Source organism: Rousettus aegyptiacus, unplaced genomic scaffold (assembly GCF_014176215.1).
Source record: "Rousettus aegyptiacus isolate mRouAeg1 unplaced genomic scaffold, mRouAeg1.p scaffold_m13_p_11, whole genome shotgun sequence".
Taxonomy (NCBI): domain Eukaryota; kingdom Metazoa; phylum Chordata; class Mammalia; order Chiroptera; family Pteropodidae; genus Rousettus; species Rousettus aegyptiacus.
The window spans coordinates 18814255-18836348 of record NW_023416286.1 but is presented as its reverse complement, the minus strand read 5'-3'; the positions used below and the strand labels follow the sequence as shown (position 1 = coordinate 18836348).

The 22094-nt window shown below is 35.5% G+C and overlaps 1 protein-coding gene across 4 annotated transcripts in view; it reads left to right on the top strand.

Annotated features, from left to right (window-relative positions):
• Nucleotides 1-22094, top strand: part of CDADC1 (cytidine and dCMP deaminase domain containing 1) — a 48415-nt gene that overhangs the window by 8059 nt on the left and 18262 nt on the right. For 3 of the 4 annotated variants that reach the window (XR_004953323.1, XR_001596702.2, XM_016143132.2), the window contains exons 3-7: nucleotides 3139-3316; nucleotides 11763-12332; nucleotides 16925-16974; nucleotides 19335-19504; nucleotides 21252-21441. Coding sequence is in view for 2 of the 4 variants with exons in the window: in XM_016143132.2 (XP_015998618.2) it covers nucleotides 3139-3316; nucleotides 11763-12332; nucleotides 16925-16974; nucleotides 19335-19504; nucleotides 21252-21441 (1158 nt within the window). In the remaining 2 variants the exon portion in view is untranslated. Of the gene's footprint in view, nucleotides 1-813; nucleotides 886-3138; nucleotides 3317-11762; nucleotides 12333-16924; nucleotides 16975-19334; nucleotides 19505-21251; nucleotides 21442-22094 lie in introns of all 4 variants that reach the window. The other variant, XM_016143133.2, reaches the window with a different exon arrangement.

Genomic DNA, 22094 nt, shown 5'->3' with positions numbered 1-22094 from the left:
TACATGGTAAATGCTCAGTAAATGTTAGGTACTGTTGTTATTATCACTTATATTTGTCATCACACTGCTACCATTCACACCCCCACCATTTCACTACCAATATCATCACTTCTACTTTCTGTTCTGCTTGAATAGAAATTTCATTCCCAGAACATGGCTTTTGCTGTAAACTTCCTAGAGGTCATAAGACTAAGATGTCAACATTCACCAAGTTAGCCATTCCAACTTGCAAACTTCTTTGTGATTACGTTGGGCCCACCCACATAATCCAGAATAGTCTCCCTATCTCAAGGTCAGGTGATCAACAGCTTTAATTCCATCTGCAAGCGTGCCATGGTAACATAACATAGCCACAGGCTCCAGGGATTGGGGCTGGGAGGTCTTTGGGGGACTGTTATTCTGCCTGCCATAGTGCATATCTAATGCTTTTGCTGCATAGTTTCTTCCCAAGTCCAGTTAATTTACCAGTGTTCCCCTTTAGTCTTTCTTAGCCGTGACCACACTCTAGACTTTTCCATTGCTCAAAACTGTCCTAACTCTGAAATCTTAAACTACAGAATTTCCTGACCACAATTTCTAGTCCTGTGTTTTAAAAAAGTATGCAGAGGCCAGAATAAAAAGGCCTCTTTTATTAGGTTAAGTAGTATTCTAAACAAAGCAGGAAGTCAATGCAGAGTTTCATTAAGGAAAAAAAAAAAAAAAAAAAAGAATGGTCCAAAGCCAAGGAAACCAATCTTTAAATAGGAAATATTGAATTAATCATGTGTCTTATATACTAATCTCCCTCCCACCCCTTAATCTGCTTTTAATTAGGAAAAGGAAGAGGGAAAGTGTGGACCCTTAGGAGATAATGAGATAGCCAGAGTATCTACTGACAAAAAACAGGTGGATTTTTATTATTTTAAGAAAAGACATATATGCTCATAATGAAGCAAAAGGAATGGTATATTGTAGAATAAGTCCCTCTTATATTCAGGTTCCCCGTTCCCACTTCCAAAGGAGTTTCTTGTAGACTTATATACATTTTCTGTGCATTTACAAGACTAAACATGTCTGTCTTGTAAGAAACAAACAAAATTCCAGATTATTCTATAATATGCTCTTACAACTTCCTTTTTTTCCCCCTAATTTTCACATTTTACTCTTGACACATTCCTATATGAGTTCATATATATGTTGAGAAACACTCTCTCGTGGTTCTTTCAAATTTCAACACATCTTGCTGGTTTAAAGAATGCAGGGCCCTAACTACTCTTTATCTAGTCCATTTTTCAGAGTTGTTCTTGTAACAAGCAATCTTGAGAGTTGAGGTAATGTCTCCCTCTGGGACAAAGCATGAGTTTGCTTACTGTCCAGGATCCCCAAGCTTGGTGTTCCTCTTCTCTGATATAATCTACTTCATGTCCAGGAACCCATCTGGGCCCCTCTGCTTGACTCACAGGGGTTTTGTGGGCAGGGGAACGTGCTACTTGCTGAGTTGTGAATGACAGTTTTTTGTCTGTGACCCAGGAATTTCATGTCTTCTGCCAGCATCCATGAAACGGTAATAGGCTAACTTACTAACTAATAGGGTAAAATCAAACCCAGACTTGACAAGATGAACCTTGTTCTTTTTAATATTGCATAATATTCCCTGTTATTTTAACCTTTTGCGTTTTCCAGAAAGACTCTGATCCATTGAGTTTGGAGTAGAGGCTAAACATGTATATTTTGAAAGAAACTACCTTAATAATTCTGATGTACATTCCTGAAGATTCCCTGGTTAGTTTTGAGAGTCAGAATCTAAAATACCCAACAAGAATATAGAAATAATTTGTCTCAAAATATTTAGATGTTTTTAATTATAAGAAAGGCAAAGGTAAAAAGTAGTGACTCACCATTTAGGTAAATTTACTAGTTCATATACAAAACAGACCACTGTCTTTCACGTATGTGTTAGTGTACGACTCTGTGACTAGGATTACATAGATAACTTGCCAAGATGTTAGTGAAATGAAGCAAAATCAGGATACAGAGCAGTGGTTTACTCAAAAGGTTCAGCCTTCTGGGAGTTGTAGCCAGTGGAAGTACCAAATTGAATGCAGCTTAGACTTTCATTTTGTTTTGTTTTAAGTTTGAGATGAAAAAAATATTTGTCTCAGACTTGAAGTTTTGGCCTTAGCTAGACAAAATGAAAAAAAAAATTTTTTTTTGGAGGTAAAAAAGACTCTAGACAAAAAAGTGATAAATAAACTTGACCTAAATTTTATTAGTTGTTCTAATAAAAAGTAGATTGATGAGTATGCTTCCCATTTATTAGGAACAATTTTTTAAAGTCAGTGGCCAAGGTTACTGGCTTTCTCTCCATTTAACTACTTACAAAATATAAAACTACTTACAAAATATAAAACTAAAATTATTCAATCACAGCCATTTCCATTGGTCACAGTTGGTTCAGTTTAATAAAATGAGCTCCAGCATGCTGAGGTCTTTTGATAAAGCTTTATAAGTTCTTTTCCAAAGTTATAAGGGGAAAAGTTTCACAAATTCAAGGTAATTAGTCTAGGCTGCCATAGTGCTGAAAATTGGTAGAGCCAGTCTTTAGAAAGAAGTTGAGAATTATCTTTATTTTAATCAATATTTAAAGTATTTTAAAATTTAAGATGAAATCTGCTTTAGTTCTGCTTTTTACCATCTGTGGGCTTTTCAGAAATTACGTAAACTTTCTAGGCTTTGCTTATTCATGTGTAAATTCATAGTTTTACAAATTTTTCTTTATGATAATCTAGAAGCCTAATACTAGTCCTAGGCTAGATGCTGTAAGAAAAAGTCAATTTAACTTAGTTCTTGCTCTTTACTAGGTCAAAATAGATTCATTTTTCACTAAGACAGATTAACGATAATTAAATGCTTAATTGTTTGGTTAAGGAACCCTAGATATAAAAAAAAGGAAAAAGAAAGAAAGAAACCCTAGATTTAGACCATTTCTGGTGTAAAGTCAACATTAAACATTCAGAAAAATTTTGGGACCTAATAAAAAACGTGCACTGTGTTGAGATAAAGCAATAAATAAATTTTATTTTATTAATAAATCAAGTATAATTCATGATATCATTAGCTACTATAACTAATAAACTATTATTTTGTATTTTAATGTAGGTGAAGAAAACTGGTCTTGTGGTGGTGAAAAACATGAAAATTGTTGGCCTTCACTGTTCAAGTGAAGATTTACATGCTGGAAAAATTGCTCTTATAAAACATGGGTCAAGGCTGAAAAACTGTGATCTTTATTTTTCCAGAAAACCATGTTCTGCTTGTTTGAAAATGATCGTAAATGGTAAGTGCAGATAAGGCTTTGTTGGGGATTACTAGCATCTATCAGAAAACGGCCAGTGGAAACAAATTGCATAAATACCACAGAGATAATTTAGAAATATAAAGACATCTCTGAAGACAGTTTGATATACTATAAGAAGAAGAGTCACAAAGTGTGAATTCTGGTCTCAGCTCTGTCACTACGTAGTTGATGATCCTTCAAGTATTAGTAGACTAATGTTAGCTATTAAAACAAAACACCAACGTTTTGGTGGCAAATATACTAGGTATTTATAACCCCTGTACAATAGTACCCCGTTATCCGTAGGGGATACATTCCAGGACCCCCAGTGGATGCCTGAAAGAATGGGTAGAACTGAACCCTTTATATATTATGTGTTTCCTATGTATACATACCTGTTCACTTAAAGGAAGCACTTTACAGCTTCTCTTTGGCACATCCAAATTACCGACATCACTACTCAGGGCTTAGGGGCCATTATTAAGTTAAAATGATAGTTAAACACAAGCACTGTGATAGATACCATGATTCTACAAGAATCAAACTGATAACCTAGGTGGCTACTAAGTGACTAATGGGCAAGGAACATACATAGTGTAGAGATGATTCACGTCACGTGGGATGGAGTGGGACCAGGAGAGATTTTGCCACACTACTCAGATTGGTGCACAACCTAAAACTTACGAATTGTTTATCTCTGGTATTTTTCATATAATATTTTTGGACCGTGGTTGACTGTGGGTAACTGAAACCATAGAAAGTGAAACTGCAGAGAAGCGGGGGGATGACTGTAACAGCCCAGTGTGGGTGCTGCCGAACAGCAAGCAGCTTTGTCCACGTGGGTGATGCGTGGTCCTAGGCACCTTCTGTCCTCTTACTACTGCCATCCCCTAGGGCCTTGAGTCCTCTCCCTCCAGACTGAGAAAGAGAATAGAGAAGGCATACCTGCTTTAAAAATGCTGGCTCGGAAGTCACACACATCATTTCTGTTCCTGTCTGTTGTGCAGCTGTGGTTCCTGGCTGGGCAGCTGCCTCCCAGTGACCACTGCACTTTGGAAGGAGAAGCACAGTTAATGTATAGCCACCTGTCTCTGCCACACTCAGCTGCTCACTAAGCCCTTTGTGCTTATAATTCTGTTTTGCCCCCAGGTAAGAATACAGACTATTTTCCCATTTTAAAAAATGATATCTTTTTTTATAGGCCCCGTGATATATAGTGATTTACAATACGGATAGTAAGCTGGTCTTCATCCCATTCTTGGCACAAACCAACTAAAACCCCTTGAAATTTTCTGAGTGATTAGAATGATAAAGGTGTCTTTTGTTATTCATATCAAACCCCTGTCAACCATACCACAGTTTCTGTTAATGAAGTGACTTTTAGAAAACCCCTGTGTGTGGGTCTCGGTTGCCGGGGAATCAATAAGTGATTAGAGAGTTGGAACTTTCAGCCTCACACCCTAGATCTCTGGGAAGGAGAGAGGGGGTGGAGTTTGAGTTTAGTTACCAATGGCCAATGATTGAATTAATCATGCTTATGTAAAGCAGCCTCTTTCAGAGAGCTTCTGGAGTAAAAAAATAAATAAACAAAAGACTGATATAGTTCCTAATTCTTTCCCTCAAAGTGTTATTGGGGCCAAAACTAACAATTTAATGTAGCATATCATCTAGTATCAAATGAATGATACAGGCTGTGATATATGATCTTAGAGGAGAAATTGTGATTCCCTACAGGTTGGCATGTTCTGAAAGGCTAGGGGTTAAGCTATGTCTCGATGGGTAGAGGAGGAGAAACACATCCCCTGGGTCAGGGGACAGCACATATGGGGTCATCAAAGTTCTAGGGGTCAGTGTTTGAAATGGAGGGTTATTCTTGGAGAGAAGAGTGGCAGATGGGTCATAATGATAAGTTGGGGCTTTCATGGAGGACTTTGGAAAACTGTATGGCCTTTAGGCTCTATCTTATAGAACAGAGTTCCTAAACTTGTTTTGAAGAAGAGCTATTTTTATTTACATACAATTCTTAAGAGTAATAATCAGGTCGGTGGTGAAGGCAGTGCCTTTGAACAACAGGTAGAAGCACTTCCAGAAGAAATGATCAGCTGGCTAACGCCTGGCCTGCAACAAGTATTTCAAGCAGGCAGATATTATGATAGTTGTTAGACCCTATAGTCCTTCCCCTGCATTTGTGAGTAGAAAACAGATAAAATAGCGGTAGTGCATTTTTTTCTTTTTCCAATTAACTGGGCAGATGGGATATTTATTGTATCACTTGTGTTAATTAACCCATAAATCCTATTATAGATCATATAGAACCAGTTGAAGATTTTTGAGCAGGATATAACATATTAAGGTTATTTTTGGTTATTAAATTAGAACATGGAAAGATAAGTGGTTGAGAGCATAATTAGTAGATTGTTGCATTGGGCAGGGTATAAAATAGGATTCAGAGGGTGGCATTGATATAGAAAGGAAGGAATGTGAAAGAACCTTAACATTTTTTGACTGATCTCTTCTAGAGTCAGGGGAGAAAACGGAATGAAAGATAGTTGTGTTTTGTGCTGACTATGCTGAAAACACTCTTAATAGCCTCAGAGCCAAGAATTAGAGAAATAGGGGAGTGCAAGTTACTGACCACTACTTGATGTCTTTGAGTTAACACTTTTAAACCTGGCAAAAGAGATAATGAAGTGTTGAAAATTAGGAAGGACCTACAATGGAAATGCTTTTATGTTAGTGTTAGACCCATATAAAAATAAAATTGCCTATGTTAGATCAGTGTCATACATCTTGGGAAGTGACATGGTTTAACCCCATGCTATAGCTAAATTACTCATTACAATTATTTTCTAGTTACAATTATTGTTACATCAGTTACATAGCAAACATTTCCAAAATATAGTGGTTCTCATTGTGATCTGTGGACTCCTAATATTCCACAAAGTCAAAAGTTTTCATAGTGCTGCTGCATTTATACTAATGCATCAAAACAGTGATGAGTAAAACTACTGTTGCCTTATAAGAATCAAAGCAGTAGAAATCATTATACTCTTCATATCCACATACTTGGAGTTAAAAAAAAAAAAGTTTTATGTAAGAATGTCTTAGATGAAACATAAAAATTATTAGTTTGATTAAATCCCAACCCTCAAGTACACATCTTTATAATATTCTGTGTGAGAAAATAGGAGGTAGACATGAAGCACTTTTGCTACAAACCTAAGTATGAAGGTTGCTTTATGGGAAAACCACCTAAGCAATTGTTTGAGTTATGAACTGAATTATCTACTTTTTTCATGGAACACAAACTATAATAACTTGAACTTGGCCATTTGGCAGACATTTTCTCAAAAATGAATGACATGAACCTGTCACTTGCAGGAAAACAACTGACAGTATTTGTTGCCAATGATAAAATTTGAGTCTTTAAGTGAAAATTCGAATTTTGAAAAACCTGGCATATCCACTGTCATGAGCTTACAGCTTCCCAAAAGACTTAAAGACTTTTCTGGATGAGATTGTTGGTGACATTAATGAATCGAATTTAAAAATATATATATTGTGAAAATTATAATCCAGTGTTTTTCAGATGACCAAAGCACAATGCTACAAAATCATACAATGAATGAAAGAGCCATTCTAAGTGCAAGATAGCCTAATGGACTTTAATGTACAATTCATTGATACGATTTCAGACTCCACACTGTAACTAATCTTTAAGACACAGTCCTTTGTCAAATTTTTATGTAGTGTCAAAGAAGAATATTTACAACTGTCTTGAAATGGCTGCTAAAATAGTCTTTTTCCGACTACATATCTGTGTGAGACTAGATACTTCATACATGTCAATGAAAACCTATCACAGCAGATTGAAAGCAGCAGCAGATTTGAGAATCCAGATGTCTGCTATTAAGCCAGATAATAGATTTGTAAAAATTTAAAACAGGAGACGGAAAAAAAATGTCATAGACGATAGAGGCTCTGTTCATCCCTCTGGCAACCAAATCGAAGTTGTGACAGAAACAAGAAGCAAACAGCAAGGAAAAATAGCCTGGGATGTGGATGAACAAGTCAAACAACTAGAGAGAAATCTAAGAAATGACCAGAAGATAGGATGGGCCGTGTCCACAAGCGGACTTTCACGGTGACTGACCTGATTTCTCTGAGCACCAGGGCTGGTTCGGCTCTGCAGGGACGTATAGGGGGACACAGAGTCATCAGAATGAGGGCCCTTGCGAGACTCGCTCTGTACAGGAGTGCTGGTGGTATCCATTGTTCCTCTGCTGAGCTCTCTCCACTCCCAGCAAGCAGACTCAGTGCTGCCATAGCATCGAACTGGATAACAGAGGTTGCTCCGCCCAGACGATTCTCTGAAACTCCGCCTTTCCCATCTTGCGGCTCCACCCACGCCACATCCAGGTGTGTCCTCTCTTAGTCACGTGCTCCTTGCTGAGCAGTGCCTAGGCTCACATTGGAGGCAGCTGCCTCGGTTTCTGGTGTGGCCTTTTGAGGCAATTCTAAGCACAGCATCTGTGGATTGCTTGCTGAATTTTAACAGGTGGCCCTGGAGGGGCACAGACTGGGGCTAAATTTGCCCTGCAGCTGAACCCCTCTCAAGACTGTGCCACTGAACACCTACTTCACAGATCCACACTAATAAGACCGGGAGACTTAGGAGCTTTGCTTAGTACATAAAAACAGACATGGAAAGGCAGCCAAAATGGGAAGACAAAGAAACAGAAACCATATGAGAGAACAGAATAGAGATCCAGATATAATGGAATCAAGTGATCTAACAGAGGCAGAGTTTAAAACACTGGTTATAAAGCTGCTCAGTGAACTTATGGGAAGTGTAGGTGAATTCAGTGAGAACTTCAACAAAAAGATAAGAAACATAAAAATGGAAATTATAAAAGGGAACCAGTCAGAAATGAAGAACACATTATCTGAGATGAGAAGTATATTAAATGGAATAAACAAAGTGAATAAAGAAGAGAATCAAATGACCTATATAGAGGATGAGAAAGCCAAGGACACTCAATCAGAATGGCAAGAAAAAATAAGCCAAGACTATAATAATAATTTCAGGAGCCTATAGAACACTAGTAAAGGTAAAAATATTCATGTCATTGGGGTACCTGAAGGAAAACAAGATGTCGAAGAGCTATTTGAAGAAATAATGATGGAAAACTTCCCTAACCTGGTGAGGGAAATAGACATACAACCTCAGGAAGCTCAGAGAGTCCCCAAACCAGGAACCCAAAGATGTCCACACCAAGACACATCATAATTAAAACACCAAAGGTTAACTACAAAGAGAGAATCTGAAAAGCAGTAAGAGAAAAGCAATTAGTTATCTACAAGGGAGTACCCACAACACTGGCAGCTGATTTCTCAAAAGAAACTATGCAGGACAGAAGGGCTTGGCACAAAATATTCGATGTGATGAAGACCCAGGCTCTACAAGCAAGAATACTTTATCCACAAAGCTCTTATTTAGAGTTGAAGGACAAATACAGAGCTTCCCTGACAAAAATAAACTAAAAGAGTTTATCATCACCAAGCCAGCATTATAGGAAATGTTGGAGGGACTTCTTTAAGAAGAAAAAACATGTATCAAAAACGAATAAAGAATGGTAATAACTACATTCCTATCAACTAGGACCTCAAATGGAAAAGAATTAAGTGCTCCAACCAAAAGATAGAGTGACTGAATGGATAAGAATACAAGATCAATACATATGATGCCTACAAGAGACTTACTTCAGATTAAAAGACACACAAAGACTAAAAGGAAGGGGATGAAAAAGATATTACCTTTATGGACCTAGAGGGTATTACGCTGAATGAAATGGGTCGGATAGATAAAGAAAAATATGAGATGATTTTATGTACATGTGGAATCTAAAGAACAGAATCAACAACAACAACAAAAGTAGAAATAAACTCATAGATTCAGAGAATATTTAGAGGGATGCTAAATGGGAGGGGGTTCGGGGGACAAAAAGGCAAAGGGATTAAGAGGTACAAATGGATAGTTGCAGAATAGACATGGAGATGTAGAGTGTAGCATGGGGAAGATGGTTAATAATATTATAATAAATATGTAAGGGGAAAGAAGGGTGCTAGATTTAGTGGGTGATCATTTTTTGAGTTATGTGGATCACTGATCGCTATGCTGTACCACTGAAACTGATATATTGTTCTATGCTAACCGTAAGTGAAAAAAACTCATCGAATTGTACAATGTAAATATAAGTAACTAATTGTCTATTAAATTTCAATAAAGACAAAGAAAAAAGAAAAAAAATGCTTTGCTCTCAAAAAACTATTAAGTACTCCATAATAAGGTATTAAATGATAAATTTAATTTATCAATAACATTCAATAATTGACTATTGTAGGGAAGAGAAAGCTTTCTTCTACCTTCTGGGTTTTTGTGTTTGATCTAATAATTAAATCTAGATGAGATAGATTAGAGTAACAAGAGAAAATAACTAAATTTAATTACATATGTATGCATAGGAACCCCATATACATGAGGTGGTCAGAAACCCCACATACATTAGATGTTCAGAGGCAGAAAGTTAAATTTAAAATACAAAATTAAAACAGTGTCATTCTTCTCAACTAGTTTTTGTTGTTGTTTTGGAAAATATAGTTATTTTTCATTGAACTGTTATTTATATTAACGTATAATAGGTTCTTTATTGTTATTTTAATGAATTAATATTTAAAAATTTTTGTTTTAATTTTCTAATACAATAAATATCAGTAGATATTATAATCCACATAGAGAAAAGGTCTTTAGGGTCATCATTAATTTTTGAGAGTGTAGAAGGATCTGAGACAAAAAAAAATTGGAAAATTTGGGCTGTAGCATTTGCCACTGGTACATGCATATTTGTTTGAAGATTACTCATCCCCTCTACTCCTGGAATCAGGATTACTGGAAGCAATCAGGATATTTAGATGAAAGATTGACCATCACTGCTGGATTGGAAATGGATTTTGAGAATTCCAATAGAGGGAATGTGAAATGCAACCAGAGGAAACATTCCGATATTAGCTTCGAGGTCTTCAAAATTACTTTATAACCCAAGCCACAGTAAGCGTAAGGAGTAGCCAGGGAGTAGAGAGAAATGTGCATTTGTTCAACTAAGACTTTTCAGTTCATTTGTCACTTTGACAACATTCTGTAGGCCACCTGTCCCATTCACAATCATAAAAATGTCTCTCCTAGCTACAGTTACATGAGATACTAGCAAAGAGATCTCTTTGTTATAAAATACTAATTAATTGATGAACATTTGGGTGCTTAACTATAAAAGACATCTCATTGTTCCATTTCAAATATAGATTAAAATATTTTTTCTTATGTTTGTTATCTAGTTTTGTTCTCTGTTTGTAGCTTTTGGTCTCTCTTGAGGCCTTGTTCTTGTCAATTTATATGTGCTTTTAGTGATTGAAAAATGTTTCTTCTAGTTTGTTGTTCTGTCTTTAATTTTGTAGACTTAGAAGAAAAAAATGAATATTGTGCCCCCCCGCCCCATTGCTGCCCTCACATTATAAGTTCTTTGTGGACATTTTGGATAACTGTCTAATATTTTATTATGAGGCAGATTCTAATTTGTTTAACCTTCCCCTGTTTTGCCTATTTAGTATTTTTCTGTTTTTACTGTTTTAAACAATACTGCACTAAATATATCCATGTTCTTTTTTTTTTTTTTTTTTGGTCCCTAGGACATTTTCTTAGAATAGCTTCGCAGAGGAAGAATTCACATTACAGATATATTTTTAATGCATGGTCAGTTTATTTCAGATACAAAACTCTAGTCACTGTCAGTTGTCGGCTATGATATTTCTACTAAAAGCAGCGATTTGATTACTTGTAGGACTCTGGCATATAGTCTCAGCACTAGGCTTTGAGATCACACTTAGCAAAGCCAGTGATTCTATAAACGCCTCCCATGGGCTTTGTTAGGGGTTGGCCAGCTTTTCTTATATAGGGCCAGATAATAAATATTTTAGGTTCTGCAGGCCATATGGTGTCTCTATAGCTATTCGGCTCTCAACTCAGCTACTCCATTGTAAAGCAAGAGCAGCCAGGGACTGTGTCAATGAATGAGTACATCTGTGTTCCAATAAAACTTTATAGACACTGAAATTCAAATTTCATATAATTTATATGTGTCACCAAATATGCTTGTTTTTTTCCCCCAACTATTTAAAACTGTAAAATCCATTCTTAACCTGCAAGCTGCACAAAAATAGGCAACAAGCCAGATTTGGCGTGTGGGCCATGGTTTGCCAACCCTCGGTGACTTGGTAACAGACATTTATTATACTGGGACCTCTGAATCTACTGCAATGATATGGTGATTTATCCAGAAAATCCTTAATTTCAGTGTGTATCTGATACTACATTTCCTATTTTGTATTTCAGCTGGAGTTAACCGAATTTCATACTGGCCTGCTGATCCAGAAATAAGTTTGCTTTCTGGAGCTTCTAGTTCTGAAGATGCAAAGTTAGATGCCAAAGCGGTGGAGAGACTGAAGTCGAACAGTCGGGCTCACGTGTGTGTCTTACTTCAGCCTTTGGTGTGTTTCATGGTGCAGTTTGTAGAGGAGACCTCTCACAAATGTGACTTCATTCAAAAAATTTCAAAAACGTTGCCGGATGCTAACGTTGACTTTTATTCCGAATGTAGACAAGAAAGAGTAAAAGAATATGAAATGTTATTTTTGATTTCAAACGAAGAACTGCATAAGCAAATTTTGATGACTATAGGTTTGGAGAACTTATGTGAAAATCCATACTTTAGCAATCTAAGGCAGAACATGAAAGATCTTATCCTCCTTTTGGCTGCAGTAGCTTCCAGTGTGCCCAACTTTAAACACTACGGATTTTATTCTGGCAATACTGAACAGATTAATGAAATTCACAATCAAAGTTTGCCACAAGAAATTGCAAGGCACTGCATGGTGCAGGCCAGGTTATTGGCATATCGAACTGGTGAGTTTCATGCTTAGTTCATAAATTGGGGCCTATTGGGTGGGTTGTATTTATCTCAGAAGTAAAGTGGGGTTCATCTCATCTGTGGTAGAATTATTTATTCTCAGATACTAAAGTTTACAACATAGAGAAGTTAATGACCTTGAGTACAAAGCTCTTCTTTAGAGCAGTTTCAGGATTCCTTGTGGCCTTAAATTTGGTGCTACATTTATAAATCAGGGCCTGATTAGCTAGGCTCTTTTTTCTGCTTCTTGCTTTTATTTCACTATTTGTTGATCCCTCCACTAGAGATGGGGCAAAAAGAGAGAGAACCCAATTATTCATATTTATTAACTCTTCAATATTTTATATGTATTTAATATTTAATAAAAACTTTAAAAATTGTATAATATATGACTTCAAAATAAGTAATAGAATCAAAGTAAAGGAATATTGGCAGATTGTTTTAAATTGCTGGTATGTCTTTGATCAACAAGTTGAGAAATGAGGCATTTGTATTTTAAGTTATACTTGAGTATGTATATAAAAAAGGAAAATATTTCTTGGGAATTTATTGTCATAAAAGGTGGCATCTGTATTTCCAATTATAGAACAGTGTTTTTACATCTCAACAGACATAAGATTTTTCCAAGTAGAATCATGATAACTTCTTAAAATGCAGCTTTGAAATAAGGGAAAATAGGCAGGAAGAGCAGTAGAGTAAAATGTAATGAGTGGACTATAGGAACAGCTGTCACAGCTCCAATTCATGAATTCTCCTTTGCTAATTAGAATTCAGCAGATTCCAGAGTGAACTGTGCATCTGCTGTTCTTTTGATCTCAGTACTTTTTGCTTCTCATAGGGGAACACCTAATACCATACCATGTATGAGTCCAACATTTAAAGATGCAGTAATTATAGATATAAATTTGCATATATTTTATTATGCAATAATTTTGCATATCATCGATGCAAATATAAATTTATTTATATTTTTAATATTCATATATTTATTCATTATAAATTTATCCACTATTTCTGTGCAGAGTTTTGTACATGAAGGCAGGCTTCTGTGCTTGATGGGCAATTTAAAAGATTTTTCAAGGTTAATTTTTTGACTATGGATGACTTTTTTTGCCTTGAACCCAAATCCTGAATAGGATGCAACTCTCTGACATGCACTCCACTCCACTGTGAGCTCTTCCTAGGAAGACACCATGTCTTCATCATCATTTTTTCCTTGACACTGAGCACAGTATATTTAATGGATAAAGGAAATCTTTTTATATCTTAAGAATTGGTCCACAATCCTTCATCCAAAACCCTTGAAGCCCAATGAAAAGGAATTCACAATTTCTCAGATTTAGAAAGGTAATATGTTACATATACTAACAAGGGTCTGGGGCAGTACCTGTAATCAAACATAGATGTGGAGTAAAATATGAATATTTGCATTAACTATTTGGTCAGGTGTAACCAAAAAAAAGTACGTCGAGCTGTCAAAAAAAAGCTTGATATAAGGGGTTTCAGATAAGGAATTCTGGACATGTATTCTTCATTGACGATAAATATTTATTTTTAACAATTAAGCACCTACTATGTGTCAGGCACAGAGCTAGGCTATTTATATACTTTGCTCATTTAACACAGAGGACAATCCAGCAAGGTAGCTATCACCATAAGAATGTGCTAATAATGCAGAGTTTTAGTTTCACACTGTTCAGCTTTCTTTGATGACTGTATTTTACTCTAATAGGTGAACAAACCATTCAATTGAACCATTTCATTAAAAAATATACATATGATTAAATTGAATTTTAAAATCTCTAACAACAGAGTTCTAAAAGTAATTGAAACTTGATACTTAACAATTGCTTTTTGAATGATGAAGAAATAAGATCCCAAAAGGTGTCATTAAAAGTGTGTTTCTACAATACTTTGAGGTAGCAAAAAGGTGACAAAATTTGTTCAGGCTTTGGGGGGGGAAAAATAGAGTTAGGAGGGCATCACCTCTTCTCTACCTGGTCTAAGTGTGATGTTTGATCTCTTTTGGGTCCTGTTTTTCCATTAGACTAGGTGTTTTCCAAAGCTGAGGATTATGCCTTCTTCCTGAATCACAGTGTTGATGATGAAAGTAGGTTGAAGTAGCCAAGAAAGTTAAGTGTTTCAAATTATAACTGCATGGTTCTCAACTTTTAGTACATAAGGGATGCTCTTGATAAATGCAGATCCCTGAGTGTGCCCATTTTCTGTGGTGAGATTGATTCCGGGCATTCCCGCATGAGATCAGAGTCTATGTTTTTAACAAGCACCCAGTGATTCTTACGCAAGGGGCTGTGGACCACACTTGGACAAACCCTGACCTGACCACGGAATTGGGAGCTAAAATAACCTGTGTTCCAGAGCCTTAGGATAGAGTTCTCTGACTTTCAGTGATCAGAGTCTCAGGAATTTGACTCAGTGATTATAAGCTGCCCTTTCCCTTGAAAGATGACAGAGAAAACCTGTGACTGACCTGAGCAATTTCTGTAAAAATTACAGACATGAAAAGATTTTTGAGAAATTACCTTATCTGTCAGTCGATCTTGGGGCTTGGTGAAATATACTCCATCTAACATAGATGAAGTTTTATTCTGATTTTAAAAGACTTATAGTAAAGGATATTCTCTTGGTGCTATTAACCTTACCTAGGCAGTAGAGCTGCACACTGGTAAAAAAATCACATATTTTCCCCTCCTGACAAGGTTTAGTCTATCCCCAGACTGAAACAGAAAAAGTGGCTCCTGAGACTAAAAAAAAAACCTAAAAAGAAACAAAACAAAACATGAACAATACTTAATGTAGATGGTAGGAAAAGTAGGCTCTTAATATGAAGAATTTCTATTTCGGTTTTTCGTTTTTTGTTTCAGATTGAGGCGTGCATTAAGTACAGTTTTACTTCCAGTAAAGTTTTGGTTTTGCAGGCATATATAAACTTATGTTTATAACTTCTGCCACTTGTGTGAGAAGTGAGCATAAAGACATAATTGTATTCTTTTCTCTTGTTTTATTCTGAAGGTCCTGGAAGGAACAATATTTTGTTTACACCAAAATTCATTTCATGACAGTCTCCACTGTAGAGTAAGCCCTTCTCCGAACCCCATTCCTCAGCATCGTGTTCGTTTCCTTCACAGCACAGCACAAAGTACTTCCATGTTTCCTTGTTCCTGTCTTCCTCACCACACTAGAAGTTTCATGAATATAGGGATTTCTGTTTCTCTAACCACTCTACACTCTGTCCTTCAGTAAAGGGATATCTTTGTTACAAAATTCTTAACTTCAAAAGGAGGGGCGGAAGAAAGGCAAGTAGGTTGGGTCTGGAGGGCTAAATTTTAGTCAATTTCTTTGCCTGTTTTCTCATAGAGAAAAGGAAATTTTATTTGCTTTACCTTTAGGGTGAAAATGAGATAAAGCACTTAAAATAAATTAGGCAATTGCTTCTGGTATAATTTTGAAAACCCAAGCTTGCTTGAAGTTGAGGAATTTCATTATAGTATCATAACTTTAAAAAATTAACTTGTTTAGGAGGCACCCTAGTTTTTAATGCACAGGTAGAACAAAGTTATTTATTTATTTTTTTGTATTTTTGCTAGAAAGGTAAATATTTAAATGTCATCATTAGAAGTGTAATTTTCAGGAATTTGTAGGATGAAGCCAATTTCGTTTAATCCACATCAATATGAAAATGCCCTAGAGTAAGTCCTCAGGTGCTTGTTACTTTCTCTGTTTTCACAATTAATGTATAATTGTCTTAGAAATTTGAAACTCACTCTTGTATTAGTAGAAGAAAAGAGTCCTTCACATGTAGAATTTTTATTTTGTTTCTTCTGTTTCAAATTAATGATTTTAAGAAGTATACAGCTTGTTGCAGAGATTTTGGTTCTACAGGAAAATTATAATCCTATAACTTCTGCCATATGATTTAGAAATGAGCATCATGTCACTAACTTGGCATTTGTTTCCCCCTAAAGGCTAATTATGGAGGTAATGGAAAGGACAACATTTTAAATTGAAATCAGTTTAAATCAAAATCCCTTTTATATACTTTCCAGCTCTCTATATAAATATATATACATGTATATATCCCATAGAGATTTATGTTTGTATTATAAATTTGACCATTTTTCTTAGCAAGAATATTTGCATAAAATACATTTTTTATGATTAGAGTGTAAAAAAAATGCTAGAAGACAGATTGGATTGTTGTGAGTGGTTTATACATTAAAACTATTAGTTCAGAAATTTCTTTTTTAATAAATCTTTTCATCTGGTTGGTGGAGAATCAATAATTACACTCAGTTCTGGTTACAGCTTTGAAGTGACCTGACTGTGGCGCTGCCATTTCAATGATCTTTGTACATAGATCATGGTGTGACTAGGTTGGTATCGAATTCCCATTTTCCTTGCTTTAAAGTATTTATTTTAGTGGTTTTCTATAATTAATGAGATGTCAAGGATTGCTACTACATTTATGAAGTATGTTTCAATAAATGTTTATTATTTTTGGAAAAATGTATTTCTGAAACTAATAAATCATTGGTTTTTACTCAGTTAAATGCCATTTATCTTTTAGAGGATCATAAAACAGGAGTTGGAGCGGTTATTTGGGCAGAGGGAAAATCTGTAAGTATTAAAATAATTCTTTAAACATTTAACCTTGATTTGTTTAAACATAGTTCAGCCTTAAGTGCATTACATTTTATTGACCTGTTAGCATTAATATTTTGTATTGGTGCATTTATTATATCCTGTAAACATTTCCTTATTTCCTCAACAATTTTCTAGATAGAATCACTTATTTAGCAAACAGTTATTAAACAGGAACAGTGGGGAGCTAAAGACCACATTTCCTCCCTTTCGTAGCTTTCTGTGGTCTAGTGTAGACAGAGACGTGAAAAAGAGACTGGTGTTTAAGTGTGATTATAACACGATACTGTGAAAGCACAGAGGAGGAGACTTCACTCCACTTGGAGAAATGACGAAATTGTTTTTGAAGGAGATAAGTTGCTGTTAGTCTGGAAGAATGAATAGGAATTCACCAGGCAGAGCAAGTTTGTGGGACTTGGGGGCAAAGTACAGAGGTAGGAGGTGTGAGAGAGAATGTAGGGAAATGCAAGTGATATGGAATGTTTGAGTCCAGAGTCCTATGTATAATAGTGTGGGAAAAAAATTAGACTGGACCCTGAAGAACTTTGTATATCATGGAGAGAGTTTGGACTTTATCCCTTTGACAGTGGGATACCCTAGCACAATGCTAACCAATAGACATAAAAGGCAAACCACATAATTTATAATTTTATATTTTAAATGAAAGAAACAAGTGAATTAATTTTAAGAATATATTTTAACCTAATATGTCCAGAAATATTTCAATATATAATCAATATAAAAGATCATTAATAAGATATTCTGTATTTTGAGGGAATATTGTCTTCAGAATTCTGAGTGTATTTTATACTTACCACCGCTCAATTCGGACTAACCACACGTGGCTGTGCTTACTGTATTAGATAGTGCAATCCAAGAATCTTTTAAGAGTGAAAATGATTAGAATAAGATTTGCATTATAAAAAGAATAAAGGTGGGGCTAGACAGGAAATAGGGAGATTAATAAAAAAAGAGATGGGTTAGGAGGGCATGGAATTAAGAGATACTTAGTAACTATGTATGAGAGTCTAAATTTTGCTCCAATAGACTTTACAGGAAGTAATTTGACTATTTGCCTGTATATTTACCAAGTCTTTCCAGTTCAGCCTAGCCAGTACTTTCCCTGCTAACCTGTTCCTTCATCAGCAGTCACTATCCTGGGGAGTTCCTTGTTACTCCATACATCTAGTCTATCACCAAGTACTATGGATTCCACCTGAAAATATTATCTATAGTGTCTACAGCATGGTAAAGGGGAAAGACATGGGTTTAGAGTCAAGCAACCTGGGCTTGAATTCTGGCTGTGTTACTTACTAGTTTTGTGATCCTAAACAAGTGATTTAATTTCTCTCGGCCTCAGTTTCCTTAGCTAAAAAATGGGAGTGATAATAATACTACTCCCTAGGTTGTGAAGGTTGATTAAATGAAATAATACATGTAAAACTCAGCAAGAAATTTAACATTTAGTAAGTACTCAAGAATTTGTTATTGAGATATTTACTTGTAAGCTTTTATTGGCTCACCATAACAATGATTTTTATCAAGCTGCCTCCACTAGCAATGAGTGTTGTTATCACCACATGAGTAATATATTGAAATTTAGTGAGGTTTATTATAGCATATTCCAAACTATTATAAACACTTGTGATTTCACTCTAATAATTGATAAAGCATTCATATTACTACCTAGTAGGCTGTTGACTAGGAGAAGTCAAGAAGAGCCCCTGAAGTAAGAAGTATATAATACTACTATACATATAATAGAGGCTCAATAAATGTTGAAGATTAAAGGAAAGTGCATTTTTTATTTTTCAACTATATCAAAACCACATTTTTTTTAGCTCAACAACATAAATTATTCAAAATATTTTTTAGTTTTCTGTCTTGCTAACCAGTAGCACAGCACAGAGCCTATTAAGAAATTAACAATCATGAGTACCTATTATGTATGAAACACTCTTAATAGGTGTACTTTAAGGGATAAAAAAGAAGAATAAAGCATGGTTTCTGTTATCCAGCAACTTATCACCTATTCCAGAAGAGATATCTGAATCAAGTGAAGCTATTTGTGAATTATACCAGCTAGTAGTTAATTACCTGATAAAATCAAGGACTGCCTTGAGATTATAAAGAGATGATCACCTTCTTGAAATTTAGCATTAATAAAACCACCCCAAAGCAGGAGGATCTAATGTATTTTTTTTTTTTGATGACTCGGTTCGTCATAGAAAATTGAATTCATTATACAAGTATGATACTAGGTTTTAAAAATACACTGCAGGCTGCCTTTTCAGAATGTTCAAAACTAAGCTTTGTTGGTTTACTCCCTTTCATAGAGAAATTGTGATGGAACAGGCGCTATGTACTTCATAGGCTGTGGTTATAATGCTTTCCCTGCTGGATCTGAGTATGCTGACTTCCCGAACATGGATGACAAACAGAAAGACAGAGAAATAAGGAAATTCAGATACATCATACATGCAGAACAGAATGCCTTGACATTTAGGTATGAAACTCGTTTGCATATATTTTCTTTAAAATGTAGCAAGGGTTAATTGAAATTAGTTTTCTTTTAGCTGTGATTTATTTCCTTTTTTAAAACTTCCTAAAATATTGTATAACTAAAGTGTAACTTTAGTTATAGTTGATCTTTCCTGCCTGACCTGAGGCCATTGTCAGAGATCATATGGGCCTTCATATTTATTGAGATTCTCCCCACCCTTTTCCTTCTCTTTTCAGTGTAAAACCCTGTGAAGTGTGTCTATAGGGTCTTGAATATTTCTGAAACCTAAGCTCTTCTTTGTTTTCTAAATCCAGAGTACATATTTTGTATTTATGACTATATAGATTTTGTTATGAACCAAATGGCTTTAACGTAGGTTTTGTTAAAGATTACAACTGGCATTACTTCCTTCTAATGTTAATCTAGATAATTTCCAGACATTTCTCAGCATTAACCATTAAGGGGTGATCTTAGGGTAGTCAAACCTGAATAAAGCATGGCTCCCGTCCTTAGGAGCTTATAATACAGCAGGGGTTATGACACAGCATTCATCCTAAGGTGATCAGTTGTGTGGGAAAGGCCAACACAAGTGCTGTGGAAAGTCAGGACTGCTATGACTGCAGGGGGCGTGGGAGGGAATAGCTTTATGGAGAAACTGGCACTCGAGCCGAGCTTCGAAGATTTGCTAGGGTTGCGGCAATTGGAAATGCTTACTTGCAGGGAAGTCATCCTTGCTTTAGGTGTAACAGTGCTCTAGAAGTAGGAAAAATGTTTCTGTGTGTAGGAACATGAATGTTGCAGCTAGGCTGGACTGCGGAGCACCTGGGACTAGGCTGAGACTGGGTAGGGAGGACTGAGTTTAAACTTCATTAAGTAGACAATGGAGAAATGGAATGGCATTGACAGAGCCACACTACTGATTGCTTAAGTTGCAGGTATATTGTTGGAACAGACTAGGTGCATGAAATTCTGTTGCTCTAGTCTAGATGAACAGAATGAGTCTGAACTAGGGAGATGGATATGGAAGGCGGGTGGTGGTGTCAGACAGCTGACTGAAGCAGTGTAAACCGCAGAACTGGGAAGTACAACCCCTGTAGCCTCAAGTGAGAGCATCCCTTATTCCTAAACTACTCCCAGTCAACAACTCTCTCTTCCTTGTGCTCTTCATTATAGATTTAATTGCTTTGTTTAGTATGGAGATGTGGATCTGTTAAATCCAAACATTTGTTAAGTAAAAGCCTGCGTTAGCGAGGGAACAAGGGAATTATAACTCAAAACGGAATTTTAAGGTTAACTTATGAATTTAGTAAGCATTTATTAAATATCCATTAGGTACCAGATAAGGGTGTATATCTTTTGGCTACTGTCATGAGTTATGTCTAATCATGCATCATAAACTTTTAAGAAGAGTGTTAGTTCTAGCCCCTAATTCTCTCTTGCTCTTGCTCTCTTGTTCTCTGTGTCTCTGTTTTCATTTGCTTTGTAATTTAATACTGAAATTTTGCCAAATCGCTTAGAATAAATGAATGAATTTTATTTATAATAATTGTGTTCAGGTTATATGTTAACATTTATGCATTTGTGTATTTGTAACATTCACTAATTAGCAAGAATAAGGTTCGCTTATCATTGTTTATAATGTTGTAAAACGGTTCTTAAAGCAGCTCAATTTTAGTTTTTAAAGATTTCTATAAAATATAACTTACCCTTTCAGAAACTACTTTTTAAATATTTTATATATTTTTTGTAGGTGTCAAGAAATAAAACCAGAAGAAAAAAGTATGATTTTTGTGACAAAGTGCCCATGTGATGAATGTGTCCCTTTAATTAAAGGTGCAGGCATAAAACAAATCTATGCAGGGGATGTAGATGTTGGAAAAAAGAAGGCAGACATCTCTTACATGCGATTTGGGGAACTTGAGGGTGTTAGCAAATTTACAGTAAGTAGATACACGCTTTTTTCAAATATACTTTCTATTATGTTGTTTGGTATCCTGCTACATAGTTTAGTAATTCCAGCCCTTTTAAAGAGTTTCAACAAACTATTATCATTGAGTTTACTTTTATGTGCAAGCATTTGCCTAATGACAAATGTTGTGTTTAGGATCTCTGCCTTATGAATTTACATCTCTATAGAGAGTTGTAGATGAACTTTACCCATCTTGAATCAGTAGACCCTTTGGTGCCATCTGGTGGTTAACAAAAGAAAATCCACCTCTTCTCTCACCCTTTCTTCTGTTTTAGAGTGGTAGAGGTGAAAATTAAGATTACCCAAAAATGGGGAAGGACACACACATACACACACATGCATACAACACACAACACACATTTTTCCTGAGAAAAATCAGGAAAAGTTAGAAGGGACTTAATATTTGATATATCAAAAAAAGTGCTGAGGTAATTTATGGAAAACTCAGAACTTTAACTCTTCATACATTTTTACTATGTAGGTTTTTAAAACCTTCTTTTTAGAAACAATGGCAAACATATAGGAAAATTACAAAAACACTACAAAGAACTTTTCTTTCTAGAAACATTTGAGAGTACATTATTAATATGATACCAAATCACTCTCATATACTTTATTGTGTAT